General features: G+C 43.6%; 1 protein-coding gene across 2 annotated transcripts in view; it reads right to left on the bottom strand.

Annotated features, from left to right (window-relative positions):
• satb2 (SATB homeobox 2) overlaps window positions 1–19,429 on the bottom strand; it is a 41,671-nt gene that overhangs the window by 7,597 nt on the left and 14,645 nt on the right. For both annotated transcript variants that reach the window (XM_079277514.1, XM_079277515.1), the window contains exons 4-12: window positions 13,057–13,183; window positions 11,870–11,993; window positions 11,198–11,300; window positions 9,742–9,792; window positions 9,074–9,660; window positions 7,892–8,104; window positions 6,935–7,021; window positions 6,027–6,179; window positions 3,596–3,790 (exon numbers count right to left, since the gene is read on the bottom strand). In XM_079277514.1, the coding sequence (XP_079133640.1) occupies window positions 3,596–3,790; window positions 6,027–6,179; window positions 6,935–7,021; window positions 7,892–8,104; window positions 9,074–9,660; window positions 9,742–9,792; window positions 11,198–11,300; window positions 11,870–11,993; window positions 13,057–13,183 (1,640 nt within the window). The remainder of the gene's footprint in view (window positions 1–3,595; window positions 3,791–6,026; window positions 6,180–6,934; window positions 7,022–7,891; window positions 8,105–9,073; window positions 9,661–9,741; window positions 9,793–11,197; window positions 11,301–11,869; window positions 11,994–13,056; window positions 13,184–19,429) is intronic.

Here is a 19,429-nt window from a genome sequence, read left to right as displayed (position 1 = left end):
TGATCCATGAGGACTGGATCCAGGCTAAGGGAGTAGATGAGTCACGGCACATTTCCTTTTTTGTAAAATAATGTTTCTTCGATGAGAAACTGTATCCACAAAATGTTATTGAGGCGAGCTGGAGTGCAGCTAAGCAAGTGTGTGTGTGTGTGTGTGGTCATATATGTTTATGTGTACATGCATGCTTTTTTTTTTATTCAAACTGTGTGTGGTATTCATTCCACTTATCTGCAATTAAACAATTCACTTAATTGTGGTTTGCCAAAAACGCTCAAACTCCACCCTGCAGCAGTGAATGAGAGGCCACCGGGAGGAACTGAAGACTGGAGGGGGAGAGAGAGAGAGAGAGAGAGAAAGGGGAGAGAGAGACAGAAAAGAGAGAGACAGGCGGCTACTTCCTCTCGAAGTGAATTAATGAATACTAACAAATATTTGTTTTAGAAATGTATTTTTATGGAAATAGCAGCGAATGATTGATTGTCACAGTGACAGAGAGGATGAACTCCATGTTTTATGACCTACAATCCATTTTCCTTTTGATAATTAATGATTCTATTGAACCGTTTGATATTACGGTTGATCCACGTTGTGTGTTTGATTCCAGTGTAAAACCTGTCTGATCCAGTTCATGATGTTATTACGGCCCTGCTGTTTGTTGATGACAGAAGAACATGAAGTTCTGTCGCGTTTTCGTTCTCTCTTTTAGTTAATCAGCGGAGCTTTGCTCTGTTTTAGATCACATTGTTAATGACGTAAACATTCAAAGTCTGGCAATATTCTAAATGTTTCTGATTATTAACAAATCCAAAGTAAAAGAGCAAAACCAACAGAGTGCTAAAATGTATATTATGGTATCATTTTGCAGTCTTCATCACAGTTGATTTGTTTTTCCTAAGAAGTCAATAAAAATGCAACACTAAATGACTCACACGTGCTGATCACCTAAAAACAGGTGAGATTTTACTCGGTGTCGACGGGAGCAATTTGTTGCTGCTTTGGCAAAAAGCACCTTTTCTTTGTGATGTCAGTAAAGCACCTTTGGATTGAAGTGAGACACAAAGAGAGGAGGAGGAGGAGGAAGGGCGCAGTGGTTGTTACGTCTTGTTCTAGTCCACCACTCCTGGGGTCTCAGCCTCGGTGAGCGGCCATACACACACACACACACACATAAACAACCACTTGACTTGCAGCAGAAATCAATTTAGCAAAAACAATGAAGAAATTATTTATACGGGCAGACTCTGCCAAATTAGCTGTGGGACGCACTTAACTGCTGAAGCCGTGTGAATAAAGAGCCGTGGAGCGAGCACCGGGGCCGTGTCAGGCATGGAGAAATGTGATGCAGCTGAGGTTACTGACATGCAAACACACACACACACACACACACACACACACACACACACACACACACACGCACACACACGCACACACACGCAGCACCTATAGATTTAATAGACACGCAGTCAGAGATCTCCCAAGATGCAGAGACGGCTCACGCTGCTGTACATCCAGTCCAGGCCAGACACACATCACCGCACAGTTACGTCTCAGCGCCGCATTCATCTTTCATGTGATCGTCTGTGGTCGGTCGCTTCAGTTTTTTTTGGGAGACCCTCTTATTGTCCACGACACAGGGGGGAGGGGGGGGGAGGGGGGGCTCACGTTACCAACTATCAGTGCATGGGACACATGTGTAGTCTGTGGTGGCAGGCTGGCTGGAGCCGGAGGTTTGGCGGTAGTGGGGTGAGACAGAGGGGAGGTGGAGGGGGGGGGGGTCTGATGACAGCAACACACCTCATTTCCCATTAATAAATCACCAGTGTTTCACCACAGTTCATCCCCCAGAGTCTCTCGAGGTGGGCTGGGGGTTACAACATGGGCGATATGAGGCTGTACTGTATTTTTAGTCGTTGCTGAGAGTGTGAGAGGAGCAGAGGAATGTGTTAACGGTGCCACCACCGCTTCCTCCCAGTCTTCCCATCAGCCTTTAATACAGAGCTCTGAATGGAAAGAGAGAAAAGGATCTGCTTGGTGGTGGGGTTGGAGGTGGGCGGAGACCGGCGAAACGGCACCATAGCATTGGTGTTGCGATGCTAAATGGGAAGCATTCGCCTGTTTCTGATTTATGGCATATGGTATGTGCTATATGTGGGATATAATAACCGTGCATTGGGGAGGGGGGGGGGGGGGTTAGACAGACTGTATCTCAAACAGAGGACTTTCTTGCAAATAAAGAGAAGATTAATACAACTCTCTGTCTGCTGCTGGAGCCTGAAGACAGTGAGCTTAAGATCACGTTTGTTTTATCCAAAATGACATGATGCATCCTAACAAAAATTGAATTTGGTACTGTACGTGCTGGGAGCCTCAACAATGACACAGCAGATATGAGGTTTGACAAAACGATCTCTGCTCGAGGTCAATGTGTATCATCATACACATTCATCAGAAGATAGAGTTTGCCAGTTGTTATGAAATGTCATATATAGTATGTCATAAAAATGTAATAAAATGTCATAGTACAGTCTGTCATAAAACCTTTATTAAAAATGTCATAAAGAGTCATGGTATAGTTCGCCATAAACAGTCATAGTAGCATAATGTGGCTACATTCAAGGCCGAAATAGACCAGTGTCTGCTGAAGTCACAGTTGTTGAGTCAGCTTTTATTTTAATTTGACCAACATAGTTTGATCCCTCACATTGGGGCACTGTGGATAAAACCTCCAACCACCCAACCAAACATGTAGATTGTAAGAAAAGATGGTTTTTTTTGTGTCGTCTTACGGTATATTTCTGTGTCGTCTGCTACTTAAAATCAATAACAGATAAGGTATTATCTATACAGCCTGAGAGTAATAAAAACAGACAGGGTTCAGTGGGTTCAGAGGGAAATCTTGTACTTTTTACTGCTCTAGCAATTAAGTGATGAACATGAACGCATCATGAGTACATCTCCTTTTTGTAATTTGAGTATATTTTGATGCTAATACTAGTTTTTAGTCTGTACATGTGGGGTATATGCTTATGTTTGTAGGTGGTGGAGAATGGTCTTACTATAAAGGACTTGTTGAACATACTGTATTTTTGGCAATAAAAGGCTACAAACAACAGATGGTTAGCTTAGCTTAGCACGAAGACTGGAAACAGAGGGAAACAGTTCTGTGTCCACTGATAAACACATTTTATCTCGTCTTTAATCAGCACTGAACAATAAGTGTAAAAAGCACAAGTTGTGGTCTCACTGGGAGTAATGCGTTGGACTATTTCTTGACAAATAACTTCGGGTTTTGTACAGATGTTTTGTTTCAGAATGGAGAATACGCTTTTGCGCACCGACCCAAAATGAAAACAAGGTCCAAGGAGATCTGGTAAAAATACATTTTCAGTGTACTTGTACATGGTGGTGAAGTAAGAAAAGGTGTTTACAGTCAATTTCAACAGATGTAAATGTTGTGAGATGAGGTGACATGTGCAGGAAATCTGTTTTCAATGCGTGAACCGGAGGTGCATTTTGATGCCAGGTGTTACAAACATCTGGACACGGAGATACGAGGTGCACGTGGACACCAGCTGTAACCATGTGTGGTTCTTACCTGTGCGTCCTGGGGCAGGTGGAGGACGGTGTGCATCCTCTCTGAGTGATGGTGTCTGGACTCCTCCTCGTACGCCAGGTCTCTGTCGTTCTGCGGCAGCGCCAGAAACCTGCGGATGGTGCACAGGTTCTCCCACAGGGTGCGGTTCTCCGGGCTGGGGTTCTCCTTCCACCGGAGCAGCTCACACAGCCAGCCCTGGAGACAGAAGGTGGGGGTTAAACAGAGGCTTTATGGTCTGTTTGACTCTAAATGGACCATAATGTACTAAATGAACATCATGCTGTATTGAAGAAGACTTGAAACTAGAGATTGAGACCATAAACTCATGTTTACAATGTTTACTGAGGGAATAAATCAAGAGAGAAGTAGAGTCATTTTCTCAGACTTCTATACAACCAGACTTCTTTTTGAAACCAGAGTGGCCATGAGAGAGAATTCAAGTTTTGACACACTTCTCTTTTCAGAACCGGAGGTTGCTGCCTGTGATTCACTGAGAGTTTCCTCGTTTCCAGTCTTTATGCTAAGCTAACATGCTGCTGGCTGTAGCTTTATTTTTTTACCATAAAGTTATGAGAATAGTATCACTCTTCTTGTCTAACTCTATGTGTACTTGTCAGACTAGTCCGATTTTCAAACAGAAGGGGGTTCTGTTCCCCCTGAAAAAAATATCACGGTGGACCATCCTTGTATTTCCTGTTCTATAAACCATTTTATTATTGTTCTCCAGCTGTGGAGCCCAAGAACCAACACCTCTCATCTACGATCATTGACACCGGGTGAAGAAGGAGGAGGATGAAGACCATGAGAGAAAGCAGGAGTTAAAATATAAAGACATACAGGAAGGAACAGACACATTGTGAGCATGTAGGGGGATAAAATCTAGCAAAAGAGTTGGAAGAAGTTAGAAATGTGCATCGTGTGCGAGGTAAGTGTAGGAGGGGAAGATGGGGGGGAGAGATGGAGAAGATTCAATTATATCTGCTAGACTGGTTCGGTTTGTGACACCAGCTGTCGTGTTCAACCAGCCACCTCGGGCAGCATGCACCGCTAATAGCCTGATCGTCTCTCTCTTCCTCCCTCTCTGTCCTTGTGGCCAGCTGCAGCAGATGGGTGCACTGAGCCGTGACCCTCAGCCACCCCCAGACCCGCCAACCTGGGGGACCTCGCAGACTGCACACGAACCAGCATGCATGTACTGTATACACGATGCATACGTCTCTACACATTACCTTTCTCACGCTTACACCTGGACCCGATCCATAAATGAAGGCGCTCTTTACATGTAAATATATTTAAGATGGAAGCGTTTTTGTATTTCCACATCCTTTTTCTCTAATTGAGTCCTTGTTTCCCGTCACATCCGACCTCTCCTTTGGCCTGACGAGAGTAAACAACATGCAAGTTTAGAAAGCGTGTGGGATTGAAATGTGCGTCGGGAAATATTGAGCGTTTGAATCCTTGTTTATATGTCTGCAAGCAGCAGAGGAGAGAAGCTGCATGGCGCCATTGCTAATATATTGAAAGTTTCCCACATTTATTGAATGCAGATGTTATCGAGACGTTAAGACTTAAAACCAGAGAACTACAGCGTCAAATATGAAGATATTTTCATTGTAATTCCAGATATTTAGATATAAAACAGCAATATATTGCTATAAGATTAATACATCTTGTAAGCAGTCAACGACCTAATAAGCCCAGCACATCTTTTTATTTTTTTATTCTTTACAATTAGCATTATTAGCATGCATTTGCTTCTTTATTGTGATTATTTGTTTCTTTACTTGTATTTGTATTGTGTTTATAAAATGTATTTTAGTTTTATTATATTATTACCTTGTACCGTTAATCATCTTAATTACGAATTAATGAATCAAGTTTTTCTGGTAAATTTATAAAAAACTTAAATAGAATAATTAGCCAATCAATCAATTAACAATCCTCTCAGGTACGGAGGGGACTGTAAATCTGTAAATGGATATTATGGAGCTAACAAAATAAAAAATAAATGATTTGCTTGCGGGGAAATGAGAAATTTAAAAAGTCCTCTCGTAAACAAATCAACAACAAGAACATGAGGTACAGTTTCTAGAGAAATTAAGAAAAAATGAAGAAAAACGTATTCATTACAATAGCTCCAGCACTGCAGTACATCATGTTATCAGAGCTCTGAGAAAACAAACAGAGCTATTCATCACCAGCCGAGTGACGGCTGAACCAGCCGATGACTGACTGTGTACAACGTGGCAGCGCTCCAGCTTTGGTCTCTGCAGAAGTGTGTTTTGGCTCTGAACGCACAAGGTTTTGTGGTTTCCAGGAGCTTTTCAACGCTGTTTTGATATCGATATCTAACCGAGCAGCGAATATCTCACGATCTCACTTCGTCATTCCGAAGAGCAAACTTTCGTGGCTTCTTCCTTTTCCCCCTCACCTGGCTCTTGTTGGCGGCCACCTTAGCGAACAGAGCTTGAGACACTTTGGCTCTCTTCATCTCCTGCTGAATTTCGTCGTAGATGCCCGGCGTAATGTTGAGCAGCGACTCCAGCTTCAGTGGGAGGTCGGGGGCCGGGCCTGGTGGCTTTGGCTGGAAAAGAGAGGACCCATGGTGATGATGTGGTACACACTATGGGATACAAAATAAAGGGACTTTGAATGGTTGACGTTAACAAGGAGATCAGATAAGTTCGGATGACGGGAAATATCATAACGACTCGTGTATATTGGAAAACGACTTAGCGTTTACCCACAAAAGCAAATCGGATGTAAACATACGAGGAAAGGTTATCAGCTGGCGATCGGGCCGAGCTGCTCCCAGAACAGACGTGCCGTGTTTCCCTGTGCGAGCATCGGCCTTCACATCTGCAGCGCACGTCTCCACATGAATTGTGTTTACAGATCAAAGTCATTAAGGCCTCCTCTTTTGTCTTTCTTTGTTGTTTCTGTTTGAACGAACATGCATTGGCTCTCGGAGAGCTTGTATACACAGCGTTTGAAGTCGGGACATGTACAGACCAGCCAGCTCACATTCCCTCAGTGTAAACGATGCTGAGATTATTTTACATAGACATAATAAGAATAGCGCACAAAATTCACCCACAGCCATGAATGGCCATCTGCCCTGACATCAGAGGGAACGTCTTATCACTGAATTGTTATGTGCACATGCAGAGAAACGTCCAAATACTCCATAATGTCCTTCATGTTTACAGTATGCTCCTACGATGGCTTTGAAGCCGCGTTTTCATTCTAAATGGAAGCTGTTCGAGGGTTTAGGGTGCAGTGCATGACGCGCTGCAGTCTGCTTTGTGAGGGGAAAGTTGAAGATCGTAGATGACTCACCGAGTTGGAGATCTTAGTCTTGTTCTTCCAGATGGAGGCCCAGGTATCGGGGGTTATCTGGTCATCCATGCCCCTCTCCCACACTTTCTATGCACACACACACACACACACACAGACACACAAGCGTTACAATCGGATTACACACATGCATCATCATTCAAAGCTCAACAACACACTGACGGCACCACCGACTGCATGCAGTCATAACGGACAACATGTAATCAGGATTAATCAGATTACAAAAAATAAGAAACTATAATTAACTCAGATTACATTAGAATGAAATCAAATTACAGTTACTTTGTTTGTCGAGGATTACTGCCGAATATGTTCCACTGTATATCAAAGTTACTCCTCTCAGGTTGTCAGTTCTGTTAAAGGTGACTTCTCCGTTTGTTTTTTAATCATGATTTATGTTTTGGAGTTTTTATTTCCTTTTTATTGACATTGAAAATGGAAGATGAACATTTTTTGTCTAGAAATTTTGCAGCTGACGCCATTTTTTTTTTTTTGTATAAAAACCCAATATTTTCAATGTTTGATTTTGAAGTAATCCAAAAGTATTCCGATTAGGTTCTTTTTTTTGTAATCCAATGGATTATGTTCCTATCTACAACTGGAATTGCTGCTTAGCCAGTGTAGGCTTCTGCCAATCCGTCATGTTGCAGTTCACCTCCATGTCTGTCCAAAATGTCATCACTTTTGTCATAATCAGCATACGAATCCTTGAGTTATGACCAAAGATCACAGTAACAGTAACCTTTGAACTCCAAATTCTCATCAGTTCAACCTCGAGTGCAAGTGGACGCTTGCTGAGGCATCACGTTCATGAGAATAGACCGGACCGACAGACAACCCAAAAATGTGAATATTTTTAAAAATATTGCCACGGAGTTTGTTTTCAGGTGCTGGCTACATTTCAAAGTCTCCTGACCCCTGACTTTATGGAACACCAACCTGTGGGAGGCGTGGAGTTCCGGGGTTGGAGGAGTTGGAGGCGGGAAGGCCGACTGACGGGTTCATGGTGCGCTCCCTCTCCTCCTGGTAGATCCGGTCTCTCTCGCTCTCGGCCAGGTTGAGGAAGTTCTGCATCGCTTTCAGATTCACCAGCAGAGACTGCGAGGCTGTGCGAGGGTCCTCCTCCTTCCGCAGGATCTCCGACAGCAAGCCCTGCACAGTGAAGACACACACACAGGGACACATTTACACTCTGAACCGACGACAAAAATCATGACAAAATACATTCAAAATCATTACAATGACTTCAGGAAAAGCAGGAAATCCTGACATCACAGAAGCTGGAACAAGGAACGATCATCAAAATAGTTCTTTACGACTACGACTTATCGATTAACACATCATTTCAGCTGTTCGTGTATAAACTGTTGGGTCGTTATCATTTATAACAAAACGTATTTTATAAGCTTTATATGTCTTGTCAGCAAAAAATTATCAAATAGCAATAAATAGTTAATTATTTCCCTCTGAATTGTAGTGGAACAGAAGTACAACGCAAAATAAAATATGTTACGTAAGTAAAGGGAAATGTCCATTTTTTAGCAGTTGGTAAACACTGAAAATGATGAACCTTCGATAAACAGTATTAGCACATGGGTTGGATGCTCACACAAACACATACACACACACATGCAAAAACACACCTGGCCTCTACACCAACAGGTCTATGATCCGCCTCCATTACATTGATCTAATGGGGCGTGTGGTGACCAGTTTAGCACAGCCTGAATGCATCAGGTGCTTGTGCTGCTGCGAGGGCGGGGGAGGGGGAGGGGGGGAGACTCAATGACCCGGCGAGCTGCCCTGCCTCGCTTCCGCTTAATCCCACTGAAAATACCGCCAGGTGGGTGACAAATTATAGTCTATCGGTGACGTCAGCTTCTATTTGTTTCGATCAAATACGGCGACTATCTCTCCTCAACCTGAGATGTTTTGGGGAACGAGCGCTGTGATCTTAGTCTTAGTCTGATGATAAATATTAACATTGAGATGATCTGAATCCTTTTGAATGTCATCTGAAGCTACCCTCTCTCATCCTTGCCTCTCCTCTCTCTCTGATCATGTACACTTTGCAGACTGTCTCCTAACCTTTCTTGACCACAGTCTGTCCTGTTTTCCTACCTGTGTGCGGTTGAAAGCCACACGGGCGAACACGGCCTGGGAGACACTAGCTCTCTTCAGCTCGTCTCTGACCTGCTGGTAGATTTCACAGGAGACCTCGGAGGCCGACGGGTTGCTCCCGGGATGGTCGCCGCCGGCTTTGGACGAACACCGAGGGATGGGCGGGTGGTTGAGGAACTGCTGGTTGATGGCCTGGGGGTGCTGATGGGCCAGCAGGCGGCTAACGGCTAGCTGCTGGTTGATGAGGTGGGCCATGGCGAGCTGTTGGCGCACCAGCTGCGGGGAGAGCTGAGGGGAGAGCAGCCCACCTGGCCCCAGCAGGGGCTGCAGGGCGCCGGGCGGGGGCGGCGGAGGAGGCACCTGGCCCGTGCGGAGGGGGGGGCTGTGGTGGTGGGGGCCGTGGGGCGAGGGCTGTTGCTGGGGTGGAGGAGGCTGCTGAAGCGGCTGGGAGGGCGAATGCAGATCCCCGGACCCCGCCTTGAGGAGGGGGCTGCCGGCTCCCAGGTGACTGAGCTGGGACAGGCCGGCCAGGTGAGGAGGAGGTCTCTGTCCCAGCACGCAGAAGTCCGCCATGTTGTCTCTCTCTACTGGAGAGGAGACAGCACGGTGAGCGCGGTCAAACGAACACGGTTACATGAGCACGGCGTCAGGAAGATTCGATCGCTTACTTTTGATGTCAGCAGCGTCTCGGCCGGACCACATCTTCTCCAGGTAATCTACTGCTCAACGAAACACACGTAGGAAATCAGTCAGAGAGGGAAGGTCCTGATGTTGCTGATCTACATACACAACCAACAATCTCACCTCAAGGTCCATAAAGTGATCAGGTAAAGAGTTACTGAATATCTCAGCTGCAGATAGACATCGATCCGTGGTTCCCAACCTCCGATACAAAGCCATGTTCACGTCTACCCTTCACCACAGGTTGCATGTCTGAAGCAGGATTTATACTTCATGCAAGGAGTCATAGAAACCTCCAGCACTGGTCTTGATTTATGATCCAGTGTTGGATTTCACCCGTTAAAAAGAACCCCAGCAGCGTCTGTGATCAAGCCACCGCGCATGAATTATATTACCCACAACTTAATGTGTTTACGTTCTGTTATTTACGTTACGATATCGAGCGTATTTTACTGAATAGGAGGCCGCTGCCATGCGCTGTGTTTATGTTCATTCATCCGCTGAGAGAGCGAGAGAGAGAGATGTTCAACTTCTTAATGTATCAACAATCTCCACCGGCATCAGGAGCTTGGAGGAGAAAACACAAGCAACTCAAGTTGACCAATCACAGGTCGTGGTATCTCGGCAGCCTCTATAATCCTGTTTAGTTTCAGTTTAGATACGTTTTTGAGAAGTTGCACGTCACCTGACCTGTGGCTACGAGTTGTAGAAAGGTGATTTTTCTCTTCTCAGACTTTTTAATTTGAACTACTATACTCCGTAAAATTATACATTTCCAAAATATTAGAGAAAAGTCCAAAAAAACATTTTCTTTTTAATATTCTTTCCTGCACCAGATATCACGTTGTGACCCCTTTTACATATATATTAGAATATAACCTATATATATATATATATATATATATATATATATATATATATATATATATATATATATATATATATATATATATATAGGTTATATTCTAATTCGATTGTGAGTGCCTCATTGATCACCGTGATCTTAAACTTGGAATTATTTTCCTCCTCGGTTGTTGGTTTACTTAGAAAGCGATGGTGGATTATCTGATTGGCTTTGCCGTATTTTGAAAGCCGATGCGGCTTTAAAGTGGAATCGTCTGAATCTTGAGATTTCAATGAATCTGTTGATACCAAACATGTCATGCTGGTTTACTGGGAAAAGAGCTAAATATCGCTCCAAATGTGAGTTCAATGTGAACTCTGTGACTTCAACAACTTTAAGTCGTAAAAAACTAATTTCTTATAAAAACAAACCAAAAAATAATCCTGGCATTGTGTTTATTTTGGATTCACACCTTCTTATATATTTGCACTTTTTCCTAACTTTACACTGCAGCTGCTGCTCAACGATTTCCCTCATTGACGCGATTGAAGTCCCATCATATCTTATCTCAACTGTGAGAGCGGCGGGAGAAAGCTCACCTTTGATTTTCTTATACTTCTTGTACCAACGACCAAACTCCTGGCATTTAGCAGTGGAGACGTTGGCATAGTAAGAACTGTTCACGATGGAGGAAATCATACTCTGAGAGAGAGAGAGAGAGAGAGAGAGAGAGAGAGAGAGGGAAGGATAATTAACAACCAAACATGATATGAAATGCTTGCACTCACGCAACAACCTCGTGGCATGCTCGCATGAACACACAATAGAAACAGACGAACATTAATCATGATTGGAAGCCACCCATGGAAACTAAAGCCAGTAGAGTGCAGAGAGAGGGAATCTCAAGCCACACACACATATGCTTGCAATTGATGCAGCGATCAACACCCCCACCAGAGCTGGATTAAAACGCAGTATGTGCGCACACACACACACACACACACACACACACACACACACACACATCATGAGACCAGGATGGAGGGCTAATCATGCAGCGGGGGAGGTTGACATGATTGAGGAGATCATTTTGTGGGGTGGAGTTTGATTAAAATGTAGCAATAATCCCTAAAATATAGGCTGATGTGATGTTCTAATCAGTGAAAGAGACACACTGACACTTGACACAGAGGATTATTAAACTGATGAACAGTTGAGGAACAAGCGGTTCCATGTCTTGTTGTTGTTGTGTAGCAGAATCCAGCGGTTACCTGTGACAGAGGGCACTCTTTGGCCAGAGTGCTTTGGTTCATTTCCTTCAGCAGCTCTTTGAGAGCGTTCCTGACGGTCGCGTGGTTCCACTGTTCACAGGGCAGATCCTCCAGCTTTGAAAAACTACCAGGAGACAAAACAACCCAGTTACACCTTCAAGAAGGCAAGAAGAAAAGGACGAAACATTACCAAAGCAGGGACAGTCAAAGGAAGATTTTGACACTTTGAGAGGTCGATGAGAAGATTGACACCACTCTCGTGTCTTTACAATAAATATGAAGAGTAAGCGAGCTGATAGCTTAGCTTAGCATAAAGACTGGAAACGGAGGGAAACAGCTAGCCTTCTCAGTTCGTCCAAAGGTAATAAAAAACATCTAACACCCCAGAAGAGTAAAAACTAAAAGTTGCACCCCAAGAAATCGAACTAACTTACAATAACTATATCTGCATGTGAGCTTCAGAGGTGCCTTCAACCAGAGCCATGCTAGCTGCTTCCCCCTGTTTGCAGTCTTTATGCTAAGCTAGGCTAAACAGCTGCATGTTGACGTTCACCACACAGACATGAGAGTGATGTCAATCTTCTCATCTGACGTTTCCTTTAATTATTATTATTATGATTATTAACCTCAGCCCCGAACCCCACTCCTCCCCGTACGGTCCAACAATCTCTTTATTTCAACCTCGAATGAATCATTTTCGACTGCGCAACACACAAAGTGTGCCAACGCTCTGCCATCGCCAAGGATACGCACGTAAACACGTAAACAAACCTGGCTGGTATGTTCCAAGACAACAACAACAAGAACGAGCGTCTCATCTGGAGTTTATCTGTTTTTTTATCCGTCCATCAAGATGCTGCTGCACTTATTCGAGGGAACTAGGAGTTCCTGGCACGCGGTCGGAGACAGATAATAGATGAATCCCGTGTGTTCGTGTGTCAATGTTGCTGCCTTTACATTTGACAGATGTGGTAAATTAGTGAACTGCTACGACATCGGCGGACCAAGTGTCTGATTAAGTGGAACCGCACTCTTTTTAAATCCTTCCTGTGTGCATGAAACACCAACGAGCAATCGTTCCTGTTGCTGTTGTTCCACAGAGAGATTTCTGCCCTCGTGAAATCTCCCGAATCATTATTCTAGGTCGTGAATACGTCTGGAGAAGTGTGACCGAGGCTCAGTCGGACCTGTGCAGCTGGATGCGTAGCGTGACCATGTGGTAGACCTCCATCAGCATGTCGGCGACGGTGGCTTCTGGCGCGTCCGTCAGGAAGTGGACGGGCAGCGGGTTCCACCTCCCCACCTTGATGATGCCTGGACAAGAGGCGGGAGAGATATCGAGACTTTGTTCGTTTTCACATTTTGATATCACGCAACACAGCAGAGATGGGCGATGACTCGAGTAAGTACATTGCCAACATGGCAACACTGTCATGTTATCCGTGCATACAACACTTTTTCTTTAGTTTATCTGTTAATAAGGGAAGTTTGGTGAAAGTTAATCATTTCTTTGTCGTTTGGCAAGCCTAGTTTGTTTTTAAGAAAATAAATCCATTCAAATTGGATGTGATTTTCGGGCCACATCGCCCGACAGTACTAGCAGCACAATTGTGACAGAGTAAAAATAAAATAAAAGATTATAAAAAGACGGGAAACAACACAATAGAATGCTACAGACACAAAAACAGGCAGTCAAAAACAGCTTATATCATATTCTGTCAACGAGGAGCTCATAACCTCTCTAAGATGGTTTTTTGGGTACAATCAAACAGAACGTGTGGAAATGAGCCCACTTCCTCGTTACATTTTAAACATTTATATCGTTGGGTTAAGCTCATTGTAAGCAGTTTGAGGAGAGTAAAATAATATCGATCTTCTTGCATCCCGTGAAGCCAACATTTGAGATTGCGTCCTGCCATAAATAAATCTTCCATAATCTCACTTTCATGATCCCTTTGCGTTAATAATCTCTGGTTTTCACATATTCTAGTCGGTGTTTCAGTTTTGTTTTTGAAAATAGTGATGCAGACTTAAATACACCAAGATAATCTGAATGCTTCCCTCTTTAGCATTAATCTCTGATAAACCACCCTGGTGGTGTTTTTATCAACTTCACTGCATCGAATTATGAAAAAGTGAGTTTGAATTTTACCAAATTGCAAAATAAAAGAATGCCATTGCATCTCATCACGCACATTGTCATACGTAGTTGTGAGATACTTCTAGTCCTCCAAGCCAAATAAAATCGACCACAAAGCTTAGAAATGTTTAAATCTTTCCTTTTGTCTTTTTGTTTTTCACTGAAACAATGTCCTGAATAACTGCCTTTCATATTTACATTCATTGAGACTCACATTGGACACAATATCATGAACATATCCTGTTCAGATTGAATTGAATTTTATTTGACATTTCGGGGTCTGTGTCAGCCACCAAGGAACCCTCCAGAATCACAGCCTTTCACGTCTAGCCGTGTGTTTTTAAGGATCAGTGTTTGAGTTCTGCAGCGCCGTCACGTGGAAATGTCTCTGGTTGAGTTTCTTTAAGAAGAACATAAGAATAAAACACAAAGCACAGCAAACACAAGACACACTACACACAGTCACAGAGGTTTTTCATGTGGACTGGCTGGAGCTGTGAAAACTAAACAAAGCTAATCGCATTACTATCCTCGAAATGAGATCCAGACGGGTCCTCTCTCTCTCTCTCTCTCTCTCTCTCCGTGTCCCCTTGTTCCTCCCTCTCTTCCTCCCCACCTCCCCCCTCATATCTTCCGCTCTCCTTTTCCTCCCCTCGTCAGACGTCTCTTCTCCCCAGACCCCTCTGATCTCTCTCGCTCTCTTTCTCTTCTCTTCGACTGTGTTTATACCTCAGTTGTATCTTTGATTCCCGTCAGGCCGAGCTGTGTTCTTAATTATCTGGTCGTACGAGGGGGAGCATCCTTTAATCCTCCATGAGCTGAATGGACTTGGACCCTTCAGGGCGGATAGGAACCTGAGACCACCATGACGAGGAACCCAAACCGAACCAGATAGATATATATTATGAGAACACTTTTAGTTCATGTGGGCCGCAAGAACATCTTCTTTTACAGTGAACAAAGCTTAGTTTTCTGTATATCGCAACGTAGGGAGGTAAAACGTTATTTATAGCACCTTTTCAAGGCCGTTTACAAAGTGCTTTACTGTAACATCAGTGAAGAACTAATTCTAAGCACACAAACGTCATATTTATGTGATAAAAGTAACTTCTACATATTGATCACACATGGAGCATCATGTGTGAAAACCTACATATACATGTGGTTTTCATAACATGGTACAGGAACATGTGATTTCCAGATATTTTACATTTAAAACAATATTTCACATATGAGATATATATATATATATATATGTATATATATATGTGTGTATGTGTGTGTGTATGTGTGTGTGTTTCACATGTGAAAGAGTTTGGTTTGTTTAAGGGACGACGTAATGAAATGCATTTTAAAGCGATGGAAGAAAATACTCAGATCATTTTATGACGGCAAGGAAAACACTGAGCAGGTCCTCTTTCTCACACACACACGCGCACACACACACACACACACACACACACACACACACACACACACACACACCTACACACACACACACACACACACACACACACACACACACACACACACACACACACACACAAAGAGACTGTCTTCATCTTCAGCACCTGAAAATAAGCCATAACATTTTCGCTCATGCCAAGTTGGGTGGAAGCAAACGCGTGAATAAGCAGGCAAACACAAACTCACAGAGGACACATGACAGCACAGAGAGAAGTGGACATGTACATGTATCCGCTGGCATGCAAGCACGCACGCACAACACACACACACACACTCACACACTCACACGCTCCCCGTGTGATGGTAAATGCATTAATAATTGATCCATCATTTTTTCTTTTTTTTTGGTTTGATGTTCAATGGGCTCTGCTTCGTGTCCACATTTAAAAGTAGAAATCATTGTTCCCATTTCCACATTAAAATTCCACCTCCCAGAGACATGCTTTTATGTGGCTGGCTGGTGGCTTGGCTCATGTCTGAGTGAGCCCATCCGCACAAACGCAAAGCCGTACACAAACACACACTGATGTCTCCGACTCCTCTCATCGACACTCGCGCAGGCCTTGCACGCATGGATGCCTGCATGTGAACACACACGCACACACACATGCCCACACACACATCCTGTTGTCCCATGCAGGAGTAAGCCTTAATGGCCGCTGCAGACGCATGCAGGGCTTTATTCTGAACACCCCTGACACAAGCCGAGGGAAGCCCTATACACCTGACTCAACTCCTTGTAAAATATGTTAGGGGCGTGCTCCTCTCTGCTGAAAACGCTTCTCAAAAAATGTTCATCTGTAAAATAGAGTGCACAAAGTGTTCGGCTCATTATGGTGCAACTTGATCCAAAACACTTAAAAACATGTCTGCTACTCTCTTAACAAGGCAAACTGAAGGGGTTGTCGATAATACAGTTTTTTATCCTCATATTTGGCTTTTTAGCTCACTCTTTCTTTTAGAGGCCGCAGAGCATCGATTCATTAACTGAACAAGTTCAGACGTGATGAATTATGCTGTAGGATAACCTTTGATAAATGACTTTGTTTGTACCGTTTATAGCTGTTTGTGTTAAAACAGGGAACTTGTTGCTGAGATCTGGGAACACCGAGACATCGCGACAACAAAGTCTGACGCAAGAAAAGAACAGATTATCAAACAGGTTGTAAAGAAAAAAACAGATGATCTAAAAACACTAAACGAAAGGGAACGCACCCCTTTTACTGGTATGAATCCTTCATTGCACTACGACGGCTACGAGTCGGCGTCGATGTCGATCCACGAGGGTGATCTGTGGTGGATGAGGATAACGGAGCGCTTGGGTGATATGAGAATATCGTCTCTCCATTTGCCAACGCACCTTGGACACAATATGGGCCCAATATGATTAAATGAATCATTTTTTATTTAAAAAGAAAAGACTCGGGGAAAGCAGCTCATTGGTATGTTTTCTTTACTCATCCTGGGCTGGCCCAATCGCATCTCTTATTCCTCTTTCTCACTGGCCAAACAATACCGACTGACACCCACAAACATCTGGATTTAGTCTTCAACGGGAACGGTTACAATCTGCATTGAATACCGGGACACATGACTCCGCAGTAGTCACTGGTGTTTATCGACTCCAGCGACAGCGACAATCGTCCGTGATAAAAAAAACACAAACAACTCAAATTTTCCTCCCTTTTCTGGCCCGATTCTATGCGACACGCCTTGAAGTGAATATATAAGAAATTCAATAAACTAAGATCTGAATAATTATTCCAACGTGAAAAAAAACATAGAATTAATTTGCTCTCCTCATCAGAGCCAACAGACTCCAGTCGGAGCAGTTATTTGACCTCACTGATCGTCGTAAATAAACACTTCAACGGGAACAAAATAAAGCTCCAATCACAACCGTCGTTGTTATTTCCACTGTTCCATCAATCACCAACTCTGCTTTGAGAGTTTGAAAGAGGGACTGAATAAGTTACACAAAAAAAAGAAGAGGTAAACAACACAAAAAGCATACTCGCCTACTGGCAATGGGACAGGGGTCTTTCGCCTATTTTTAGCAGGATTTCTCGTCTTTATAAAACCTGCATATACGCGCTAATATTGGTGGAAAGAAGGATAATACTCGGCACCACCCCTCCCCCTCCGTTCATGTCAGATGCTGGGGCAGAGCCAACAATCTGTGGATGGATAAAGGCCTTAAATTGGATAAAACAAAGTGCTGCAGGGGCTCAAGTAGCTTCAACATCTACATCTACTCAGTTACAGGCACGTACTGCTCAACTTTGGTTTGGGGGAAGTAGGTTTGGCTGCATTTAAGGGGGCCGCAAGGATGGTGCACTGGTTGGTGGTGTTATTGTGGTGCCAGAAATGCTGGGGCTGAGTTGGGAACTTAACCTGTACTACGGGATTAAAGTCAGGATATCCCGTCCGCTGCAGCGTTGATTTTCACCATTACTACATTCCCTTTAAAAGCCTTCATGGTCACCGGACAGCTTGTGTTTTTAGCCCCGTGTGACCTCTTTAGCAAACTAAATGAACCTGGTGAACCTTTAAGATGAACTAAAAACGGACCTAAAGTGAACAAAAACAGCTTATGCAGGAAAAGGATACACGCCAGCCAAACCTAGAAACACAAAAGATGTTCTTAATAATCTGCAATTCCTGATTTCTAAATGTATTATATATTAATAAATAGAAAAGGAAAGTATGCCTTGTCTAAATGAGACTACCGTTTAAGTCAAATGTAACAGCACGCTGCTAGAATCCAATCTAGAACGTGGAGAGGTCTGAACTCAAATGTCCGCTGACACGATCTGCAGCCGTGACCCTTTGCGGCCTGTTGGACGTGGCACTGCAACAATGCTCCGTCTCTCTAACTGACCGCTGTTAACTGTTCATTGGCTGAAGCCCTAAAGTACAGGTCTGCTCCCATCCGTTCTATAAAAGCCTTCAGACCCTTATAATTGAAATAAACAATATCTCCCAGTTAATTACTGGGCTAAGCTAATTAAAGAAAGGCCGTGGTCCTCGGCGGGGACTTTAAATACACCGCTGGGACTCAAGAATGCAGGACACAATTCAAACAGGGAGAAAATAGATGGAACTCTGTGTAATTTTGGTCGTGGACCGCAGGGGAAAAAATGTATAATTTTGGCCAGAAATTATTCATTTAACATAAACGCTTGTTTTAAAAAACAAAAAGTATTCATTTGAGAGAAGTTGGGGGAGGAAGTGCATGTGTGTTTGTCTGTGATACTGCGTGAATACACGGTTATCCACACAGTATGTGAACCTTTTGTTTGCATCCTTGCATTGGTTGAATACAGCTTACAAGTGTGTGTGCGTGTGTGCGTGTGCGTGCGTGTGTGTGTTCTGTGCACACTGTGAACAATGCCCGAGTCAATTCACAGAGTTTTGTTTGTGTCGAGCTGCGATGTCCCGTTTCGGTCTCGCCTTTGAAGCCCCTGGTGTGGTGCATTGATGTGGACAGGGGACCAATGTGGCTCTCTGTTTTCCATACACCCTGATGAGACAGACAGAGGGAGAGACCTCCCCTGATACTTGGCAAAGACACTGAGGCTAAAAGTGCTACTAATGGCATTCATCTGCAAACCGTAACAAACACTCGCTGCACAATTTAGTGGGTAATGTGCGGCCATCACTCTGGAGTAATGTGCATCTGTGTGTTGTTTATTTGTCTCGCTGTAACAGGCTGTCAACTGCAGTTCTGACTTTGATAAAAATAAATCTGCAACATGACCAGCGGACAAGATTATAGTTTATGGTTACACTGGAAGGACCAGTAATAGTGAGCAGATTTGCATAATTAGCATGCAGTGACGAAGCAAAGCCGAACTTTTTAAAGAGTAACTTAACATCCCCTAAATGTGTCAGCTGACATCCAGTGGTTTCGCGTCTCATGTTGCTGTAGTGATGTGCATATGTACTCCAGG

This window comes from Melanostigma gelatinosum (genome assembly GCF_949748355.1).
Source record: "Melanostigma gelatinosum genome assembly, chromosome: 10".
Taxonomy (NCBI): Eukaryota; Metazoa; Chordata; class Actinopteri; order Perciformes; family Zoarcidae; genus Melanostigma; species Melanostigma gelatinosum.
The sequence above is the reverse complement of the archived record's forward strand: the minus strand, read 5'-3'. Positions and strand labels throughout refer to the sequence as shown.